This window comes from Piliocolobus tephrosceles, chromosome 13 (genome assembly GCF_002776525.5).
Source record: "Piliocolobus tephrosceles isolate RC106 chromosome 13, ASM277652v3, whole genome shotgun sequence".
Taxonomy (NCBI): Eukaryota; Metazoa; Chordata; class Mammalia; order Primates; family Cercopithecidae; genus Piliocolobus; species Piliocolobus tephrosceles.
The window spans coordinates 107,696,126-107,706,666 of NC_045446.1; the positions used below are offsets into that span (position 1 = coordinate 107,696,126).

Genomic DNA, 10,541 nt, shown 5'->3' on the forward strand with positions numbered 1-10,541 from the left:
GATGGATGGATGGATGGATGGATGGATGGATGGATGGATGGATGGATATTCCCTGCCTAAGGGTGAGTGTTAAGGAGATCATTGTCACCAGGGTTTCACATAGTCCTGTCTGTGTTCAAGTTTTAATTCATGGGACTTTTCTAAATGGATTCCCGTGCCCTTCTTTTGTTTTCTTAGGGGCAAGAACAGAAGACAGGAAAGGGAACCAGTCAGTTCTTACTCTATCTTTGATTCTTTTTCCATTATATCTACCCCCAACCCCCACATCACCCAGATTTCCCTGAATTTACTCACCGGATTTGGTATAAGTTGAAGACAAAATTAGGCCCTAGGAGGACAATCCAAAAAGAGAGGGTTAGCACCTCCAGGGGAAGCAGTCCATCACCCTTCTAAGAACGTCTGGTGCTCCTCCCCCTTGTCTGGAGGAGGAAGGTGGCTGGACTGGACCTCAGGATGGGGTGGGAGCATCCCAGCCTCCTTCAGGGCCCCCCATTAAGGGTCCTGATTATCCTGGGATGAAGGCAGTCCTAGCCTGGACCCCAAAAGAACCAGACCTGGGCTTGAATTCAGACTCCACCTCATTCTAACTCCATGACCTTAGCCTCATGTCCCCATCTATAAAAATGAAGCCTGTAATAATGTCTTTCTCATGTGGAATTTTAAAGAAAATCATATTAGACGAAAGTGCATTGACACGTAGTAGGTGCCTGACAAATATCCATGGACTCTGTTAAAGTTAACTGCAGATCTAGGAAATAGTCTCTACCTCTTGGCATTCCAGCACGCCCTTCCAGCTTTCCCAGAATCCAGTGAAAAGTGCAGCTATGTCTAGAGTTGGGAACACTATAGCAATTTCCAGGAGACTCCCAGAGAAGCTGATACCTCCACAGGCTTAGGAGAGGGCCCCAAGACCCATAGGCAGGGGCAGAGACACAAAAGGAGCCAGAGTTAGACCACCCGGAGCTTGGCCTGTCTAGCCTGTTGCTCTTGGCCTTGGGGGCCCACACAGATCCCTGGCATGGACGCTGAGGTAGGAGGAAGCTGGCTGCTTGCCAGGGTGGGAGGAGCCCCCATTCCCTCGATAAAGGCGCCATTGCCCCACCTCACCACCTCAACTGCTCAGCCACCCTCTCAAGTCTTCAACCACTGCAACCACCACAGGAAATATTTTTGCATCCCACCATGCTGAAGAGTTTGCTGCCCTGCCAGGCATTGCTATGGGAGAGGAGGAGCTGGGCAGAACTGGGGCAACAGGGCCCAGTGCACACTCACCCTCCCAGCAGTACCCGCGCTGGTACCACTTGGCCAGGCTGTAGCCGAGGATGGACACGAGCAGCAGCAACAGCCCCACGCCAAGGATCAGGCCCAAGGTGTTGATGGAGTCCTCACCTGCAGAGACACACAGTTGTGCACCCTCCCACAGCCCCCTGCACTGACCCACCTGCACCACGTTCCAAAGCTCCTCTCCTCCCTTCCCACTGCCCACCAACATAACTCCCCTGGGAGCCTTGCTCTGAGCCCAAGGATTCAGCCCAGCTATACTAAGATGAAAATGTCTGACACCTGAATTTTTAGAGTGAGCCTATCCAGTATTTGGAGCTTGTTAATCCAAAGGAATAGTCATCTGATAGTAGAGATTGTTTGAGGTCTTTTTGAAGCCACAGGCATTCTACCTAGAAAAGGCTCTGCCTGTCTAGGGGAGAGCCTGAGAGGTCCAGCCTCAGCATGAACCAGGTGATCAGAGGGGCCACCTGGAGGGTCCAAGAACACCGACCTAGGAGCCTCAGTCCCCACTCCCCTTTGCAAAGCCCATGCACCCAGTGGCAGCAGGGTGTTAACCCTTGAGCTCTGCTTGCTGCCTGTACTTACCACTTCTTCCCTTTTTGTGGTATGAGCTCTTAGCTAAATTTATATTTTATTTGTAAAGCCAAACCAAGAAAGAGAGAGAGAGGTTGGAAACCTGCAGGGAGATGAGACAGGCCACGGTCGAAGCAGAAAGGGCAACTGGTTCTGAGGAAGAGGCCGACAGTGGGGGCACCCTAGGGACAACCCACCTCTGCTGGGGCAAGGAATCAGGAAGGCCAGCCCCACTCCTGACTGATGCCACGAGTGTGAAAGAATGAAATGATTCCCCATTTGGTGTCCTGAGGTTCCAGGGATATTGCCAAGAGGCCAGGAGTTACAGTGGTTGAGCTCAGACTTCAGGTGAAGGCTAGCATCTGAAGCCTAGATCCACTGCCTTATTTGCAAACTGTGAGACCCTGACACATGCAAGTCCCTTTACCTTTCTGAACTTCAACTGCTTTGATGGAAAATAAGACTAATATTAAATACACATAGATTTGTTGTGACAATTAAAAGACATACCATATGTAGAGAACACTTAGGAGAGGATCTGGCATATAGTAAATGCTCAGTAGATGTAAATTACATCATTATTGTTGTTGTCATTAGTATTATCAAATGGTGCAATTGTATTTTTTAAGTATTTCACAATTCTCCCATTAAAAATGGTATGCCCATGCTATGCCCCTTGGTCCTTCCTCTCACTAGCAACCAGGTTATTCTCTACTCAGTGAAGAGAATGTGACAGTCAAATGCAGAGGGAAGCGGTCTCTCCTTTCAGTTTTAAGTTCCAAAAACCCATGCCCTTAGAGAGAGGGGAAGAATTCACAGCATAGACAAGAAGTGAGCCAGAACAAGAATTACCCTCCTCATCATATTAGGAAAAAATACCCAGCCCAGAGAGATGAAAGAGATAAAGAAAAAGACCAGGTTACAAAGATGCCGATGGGTCCCAGAGAGAGCAACCTTGTTCCCTGCTCCAAAGTCAAGCCCCGGGAAGGCAATAGAATTCCCAGATGGAGTTGTGGGGGATCCAAGAGCTGAGCTGAGCTCCAAGACAGCAAGAGCCCAGATAAGAATAGTTGCATGGGGTGCCTTGCCAAATGGAGCCTCACACAGCCTTGAAGAGTTGTTGTCATGACATGAGAGTAACCAAATGATTCCTGTATCCACAAGAGAGGCAGGGAAGTCATAGAGAGCCCCTCCAGACCTGGAGGAGCCATAGAGTTGGGATCTAGGGACACTTCTGCAGCATCCTTCAGGACTGACGCTCAAAGCCTATTCCAGATGATGGCCATCCCTATGGGTACTGGTGTGAACAGATGACATCAGGAACTATGCACTTCTCCCTACCTCCACCCTTCAAACCCCTCCCTAAGAAAAGAGGGGAACAGGGATCTCCCAGTGACTAAAATTAAAATTATGCTATCTTAACAGGCTGAGACTGAAAATAGAAGTTAGATTTTAGAAAAAACAAAGTTACATTTCTTGCATACATGAGTTTATCCACTGAAATGTATGCCTCCTACTAAGACCACGACGATGAAGATGACAAATATTATTACTGTGTGGAGGCAACTACTTGTCCACCAAAATCCACTCTCCTCAGGCTTCTTTGCAGTTATGTGCCAACTGGAATGATAATAGCCTGGACAAATGTGGAAGTCACATGCTGAAGATGCCAAAGCTGCTATCAGATTGAATCTCTGAGTCACCATGTGGAGGAGAGCCATTACAGACATGAACACCTACTTAGACTAGAGGTCTAAGTAAGCTTCTGTTGTGTTTCAGCCATAATTAGTTTGGATCTGCTTGTTACAGCAGTTTAGCCTGCTTGACCAATGTAATTACTAATCTTATTTGACTCTATGGAATCATTTTCAGCTAGACAGCCAGGTAAAAGGAAGAAGCAGGAGATGACACACTCCTGTGCTATGGAAAGAAAGGCTTATTGTTGACCCCAATCCTGGAGTCCAGCATGGAAGTGAGCTATTGTCCCAGGACCCCAGAACACAAGAACAGCTTAAATGCTGGCAGAGAAGCGTGTGTGGGCAGTGGCCATGAGAACTGGAAGGTGCTTCAAGGGAGGCAGCTACAGATGGTTGGGAAGGGAAGCGGAACAATGGAATAGCCTCTTGCAAGCCCAAGTAGCTTCCAGTATTTCTGCAAGTATTTAACTGCATCTTCTCTGTGCGAGGCACTGTTCCAGGCACTTGAAGCAATAAAACATATGAAATCCCCTGTCCTCATGGAGATTACATTCCAGTGAAGGGAGACAGGCAATAAACAAAATAAAGAAACTGATTATATAGCATATTAGAGGGTGGTAAATGCTAGAGAAAAAAATAAGCAGAAAGAAAGCATTGTACAGGGAGAGAGCAGTTTTAAATAAAGTGGTCAAGGAAGGTCTTATGACAAATGTAACAACTGAAGAGCAAAGACCTAAAGGAGGTGTATTAGTTTATTCTCACACTACTAATAAAAACATACCTGAGACTGGGTAATTTATAAAGGAAAGAAGTTTAACTGACTCACAGTTCAGCATGGCTGGGGAGGCCTCAGGAAACTTACAATCAGGGTGGAAGGGGAAGCAAACACATCCTTCTTCACATGATGACAGGAAGGAGAAGAGTGCCAAGCAAAAGCAGGGAAAGTCCCTTATAAAACCATCAAATCTCATGAGAACTCACTCACTATCAGAAGAATAGCCTGAGGGTAACAACCTTCATGATTAAGTTACCTCCCACCTGGTCCCTCTCACAACACATGGGGATTATGGGAACTACAATTCAAGATGAGATTTGGGTGAGGACACAGCCAAACCATATCAGGAGGTGAGAGAAGAAACAAGCCTTAGAGGTATCTAGAGTGAAAATGTCTAAGCAGAGGGAGCAGTGGGTACAAATGAGGCAGGAGCATGCCTAGCAAGTTCCAGAAGCATCCAGGAGCCCAGGGTGATGAGCAGGAAGGCAGCAGGAGAGGAGGTCCAGGAGTCAAATAATGTAGTGTTCTGAAGACAATGAGGGGAGCTTGGCTTTTCCTCTGAGTGAGATGGGGAGTCACTTGAGGACTTGGAGCAGAGAAAGACATGACCCAATGCCTTAAAAGGATGTCTCTGACTGGCTACTGTGTTAAGAATTAAAGAGGTAGGGAATGATGCTGGGGAAGGGGGACCAGTCAGGAGGCTACTGCAATATCCAAGCAAGAGACGGTAATTGGAGGAAAGCAGTGCAAGGAACTAAGAAGCCAAGGTCAAAGAAGATCATCTCTGTGGATGACAGAGAGAGGAACAGTGAGCCAAGAGCTCAAATCTTCAAGAACTAAGGGTTAGTGACTCACAGGTGGACAAACAGATGACAACACAGCGTCATAGTGATACTGGTGGTGTTTGTGGAAGTTGGGGTTTGAAGGGTTTCATCAAAGAAAAGTCTGTCCAAAAGTAGGAAATACCAGTAGGAAAGCACCAGCAGGGAAATCACAGGCCTTCCAGAGACCCCAAGGTGAGGGAAGGAGATGCTATGTCTCCGTTGTTACTTTTTTGTCCCCTCTACACAGTGCCTTCTGACTTAGGCAGCTTGCAGAAACAATTACTCTATTTTACCTTTTGATCTTTCTGGGATGCTCCTTTACCTAATATTCTTTAGTTGTCTTTTTAATACTTTTACATTTTCATTATAAAATATTTCATGCATACAAGAAGTACATAAAATAGCATGAAGAACTGCCAGCCATGTGCCTACTACTAATTTTTCAAAGAATTCTAAAATGCTACCATTCTTACTTATAAAGTAGCTCCATTTCAGTGTAGTCCTCTCTTATCTCTCCCTCCAAGTAAATACCATTCCAAATTTGGTGTTTATCTCTCCTATACACCTTTTTTATATAATTACTTCATATTTTTAATAAATTCTATATATCTATGTAGATATAGAGATATATAGCATTGTTTTACATGTTTTCAAACTTCATGAAAATCATATTAGGACCACTTCCACTTCCGGCCATGGTGGAATAATAGGGACCAGGTTTACTCTCCTACTTCAATAACTAGAAAACCAACAAACCATCTAAAACAATGGGCAAAGGTAGTACAGAATAGTGATCTCTGAAGGAAGGAAATAAAATGAAGAGCTCTCTAGGATTGCTCAGCTTATTGCCTGGGTGAGTTCCCTAAGTTCCAGCACAGGAGAGAAAACCGAGAAAGAGCCCAGCAGTCAAATGAAGGAGTCAATTTAGAGTTCAGGGAAGCCCAGGAAGCAAGGATTTACAGGACAAAACACCAGAAAGAAGGGAGCTGGATAGAGACAAGGACCCCCAGAGATCTGCAAAGGGGTCCCCCAAAGTCTTTGGCTGTGGCTTGCCTTTTAAGTTTGCTTATAGTGTCTTTCTTGAGCAGAATTTTAACTAATATTTTAATCAAATTTATCCATATGTGTGCTTTTTAAAAATCTTATTTAAGACATCCATCTCTACTCCAAGACATACTTCTTAATTTTTTTCTAAAAGTTTTAACATTTTGTTTTTTACAGTTTAGGACTTGAATCAACCTGGAATTCATTTTGTTTACATTTTCTCCATAATTTTTATATGGAAATTAATTTTCTATCATTTTCCCCTTCATTGCTGCTGCTTTCATATATCAAGTTATACAGATGTGCCTGCTTCTTTTTCTGGACTTTCAGCTGTCTTCTATTTGTCTACATGTCTGTCACTGGACACTAGACATGTAATGACAAACACTGCTACATTATCTTAATTACTATGGCCTCATAATAAATCTTGGCTGGGCGTGGTGACTTACGCCTGTAATCCCCACACTTTGGGAGGCCGAGATGGTGGGATCAACTGAGGTCAGGAGTTCAAGGCGACCAACCTGGTCAACATGGTGAAACCCTGTCTCTACTAAAAATACAAAAATTAGCCAGGTGTGGTGGCAAGCACCTGTAATCCCAGCTACTCAGGAGGCTGAGGCAGGAGAATCACTTGAACCTGGGTGGCAGAGGTTGCAGTGAGCCGAGATAGCAGCAGTGCACTCCAGCCTGGGCAAGAAAATGAGACTCCATCATAAATAAATAAATAAATAAATAAATAAATAAATAAATAAATAAATCTTGATAACTGGTAAAATAAATGCTCCACTCTATCCTCCCTCATAAGCATGTTAGTTATTCTGAGTACTTTGCTCTTTCTTGTGAATTTGGGAATTTGTTTTTCAAGGTCAGTGAAAATCTCTATTAGAATTTGATTGAGGTAGCAGTAAATGTATAGGTTTATTTGCATAAAACTTATATATTTGAGATACTGAGTCCTCAAACTTACAAGTATGGCAAATGTTTTCATTTATTTTGGGTCATCTTTTATAGACTATCATGTTTTATAATTTGTCCCTTAAACGCTTGGTACTCTTCTTGCTAGATTTATTCCTCAGTACTTTATAATGTTGTAAGTGTGAATGGGAGCTTGTTTTGTGTACATTGGTCTTCCATGTAATAGTGTTGCTGAATTCTCTCATTCTAATCATTTTCTTCTGGTCTCCCTTGGATATGTAGACTATTATATTGTCCACAAATAAAGGCCATTTGGTTTCTTACTTTCTGTTCTTATGTGTCTCTATTTATTTTTCTTGTCTAATTGTATTGGTTAGAACTTCCAGTATAACGTACTTTGATATATGTATTTGATGCTCTAAATTTACTCCTAAACATCGCTTTAGCTTCATTTTATAAGACTTGATATGTAATATTTTTACCTTTGTCTGATCTAAATGTTTTGTAATTTCCACTGGGATATCCTCTTTAACCCTTGAGGTATTTGGCAGTGCCTTTTTAGTTTCCGAATTCACAGGGTAAGTTTTTTTTTTTTTTTTACTATTTATTAAGATGGACATGAGTTGTAGAGTTATGGCTGGTATAAGAAAAGAGTAACAGTTAATTTATTTTAACAGTAGCTCAATGTTTTCATCTAACTCATGAAGTCAAAGTAAAGCTTTTAGAAGCTTACTCTGTAGGTGGTAAAACATTGGAAATTATTGTGACTGTTACTGAAAATTCAGTTTAAAAGTTTGACATTAACAATAAAATTTTTTTACTTACTTTTGTCACTCTAAACTTCAGTCTTAGATATTTTTTCTGACCTATCTTCTACCTGACTAATTCTCTCTTCAGCTATGTCTAATCTGCTATTAATCATCCTTAGTGTTTTAATTTGTTATTGTTTTTCATTTCCATAATTTTAACTTTTTTTATAATTTCCAATATTTGTTAAAATTTTCCATTCTATCTAATTTTATATCATTTGCTATACATCTTTCCCATATTTTTTATTGGTTGTTCTAGGGTTTATAAAATGTATCTTTAACTTATCACAGTCACATATAAGAGGGAAAATAAAGATATACCATATAAAAACTAACCAAAGGAAAGCTGAAGTGGCTATATTGATATCAGACAAAAAAGATTTTAAAACAAGAAATATTACCAAGGATAAAGAAGGACATTTCATAATGATAACAGGGACTATTCATCAAGAGGACATTTCATTATATAGCTTTAAAATATAAAAAGAAAAAATGAATAGAACTGAAAGACAAACTTTAAAAATTCATAATTATTATTAGAGATTTCAACTCTTCTCTCTCAGCAATTGATAGAACAGGAAATCAGGTAAGGATGTAGAATACACAAACAACACTGCCAGCCAACGTGACCTTGTAGACATTTACAGAACACTACATCCAACATCTGTGGAATACACATTGTTCTCAAGTATATATGGAGCATTCATCAAGACAGAGCATATGCTAAACCATAAAAGTCTTTTTTTTTTTTTTTTTTTTGTGACTGAATCTTGCTCTGTCGCCATGCTGGAGTGCAGTGGCGCAATCTCGGCTCACTGCAATCTCCACCTCCCTGGTTCAAGTGAGGTTCAGGTGATTCTCCTGCCTCAGCCACCTGAGTAGGTGGGACTACAGGTGCCTGCCGCCATGCCTGGCTAATTCTTGTATTTTTAGTAGAGAAGGGGTTTCACCATGTTGGCAAGGATGGTCTTGATCTCTTGACCTCATGATCCACCTGCCTTGGCCTCCCAAAGTGCTGGGATTACAGACATGAGCCACTGCACCTGGCCCAATAATAAGTCTAAGTAAGTAAATCTCAATAAATTTTTAGAAGTTAAAATAATATACAATATGTTCCCTGACCACAGAATTATATTGGAAAATAAAAACAAAAAGATATCTGGAAAACATCTCAATATTCAAAAATTAAACAACACACTTCTAAAAGCATCCTGGGTAAAAGAAGATATCACAAGGGAAATTAGAAAATACTTAGATCTGAATGATATTGAAAACACAACATATCAAAAATGTAAGTTGAGGAGACAGTCCAAGGCAGCTAAAGTTCACAAGACAGAGGAAAAAGCTGCATCGGGTAAAAAATCTAGCGATGTGCAGAGGGACCCCTTCAAGTATTCAATAAGTAATGAATGCATGTGTGTTAAAGGAGCTACCTGAGGCCAGAGAATCATCCGAAAGCAATCGTGGGAAACAGTGTCTAGCATTCAAATAGGGCTAGAAGCAGTGCCTATTCCCATAAGCCAGACTAGAAAAACTCATAATTCACAGGGTATTGGATAGGGAACTCAGGAAGCTTTTGCCTTAGTGGTGAGAATAATTAGCCTTAGACTGTTCAGCCTAAAGCTAATTACTTCCACCTCTTTGGGTCTTGGTTTTATGATTTGTCTACTGCTCTGAACCCATCTAACAAATCATAAAACCAAGACCCAAAAAAGTCAAACCGCTTCCAAGTAACTTAACTGCTTCCCAATATATTTATAGGCAAACAAAAATATCTAGCACTCAGCAAAGTAAAAATTCACAATATCCTCATTCGACCAAATATTACCAGGCACTCAGAGAGCAGAGCAAAATGACTCATAATGAACAGAACAATCAACAGAGCACAGGCCTTGGAATCCTGCAGCCTGGGTCTGAATACTATTCACTCATCAGTCTGTAGCCTTCAGCAAGTTATTTAACCACCAAGAGCCTCAGTTTCATGTGTGTGTGAAAAAGAGGGAGAGGGAGAAAGAGAGATTCAGTAAGTCTCAAATTATAAAAGATCCAAATTTTTTAAGACCCAAATTATTTCCAGGGATGAAAACTACAACATCTGAGATGAAAATTAAATTGAATGGAATTAACAGCAGACTAGGCATTACAGAAGATAAAACTAGTGCACTTGAAGGCATAACAATAGAAACTATCCAAGATGAGACATAGAGGGGAAAAAAAAGTAATAAAACAAATGAAAAAGCTGGGCGTGGTGGCTCAAGCTTGTAATCCCAGCACTTTGGGAGGCCAAGGTGGATGGATCACTTGAGGTCAGGAGTTCCAGAACAGCCTGGCCAAAATGGTGAAACACCATCTCTACCAAAAATATTTTAAAAATTAGCCAGGTGTGGTGGCATGCGCCTACAATACCAGCAACTCAGGAGGCTGAGGAAGGAGAATCGCTTGAACATGGGTGGTGGAGGTTGCACTGCACTCCAGCCTGGGTGATAGAGTGAGACACAAAAGAAAGACAGAGAGAGAGAGAGAGAGAGGGAGGGAGGGAGGGAGGGAGGGAGGGGGGAGGAAGGAAGGAAGGAAGGAAGGAAGGAAGGAAGGAAGGAAGGAAGGAAGGAAGGAAGGAAGG

The 10,541-nt window shown here is 41.9% G+C and overlaps 1 protein-coding gene across 1 annotated transcript in view; it reads right to left on the bottom strand.

The window, feature by feature from the left end:
* The window catches only part of SMIM35 (small integral membrane protein 35), a 110,085-nt gene that overhangs the window by 2,755 nt on the left and 96,789 nt on the right, over positions 1 to 10,541 (bottom strand). Inside the window, exons 3-4 of the mRNA XM_026451595.1 lie at positions 1,273 to 1,389; positions 295 to 328 (exon numbers count right to left, since the gene is read on the bottom strand). Coding sequence (XP_026307380.1) covers positions 295 to 328; positions 1,273 to 1,389 — 151 coding nt within the window. The remainder of the gene's footprint in view (positions 1 to 294; positions 329 to 1,272; positions 1,390 to 10,541) is intronic.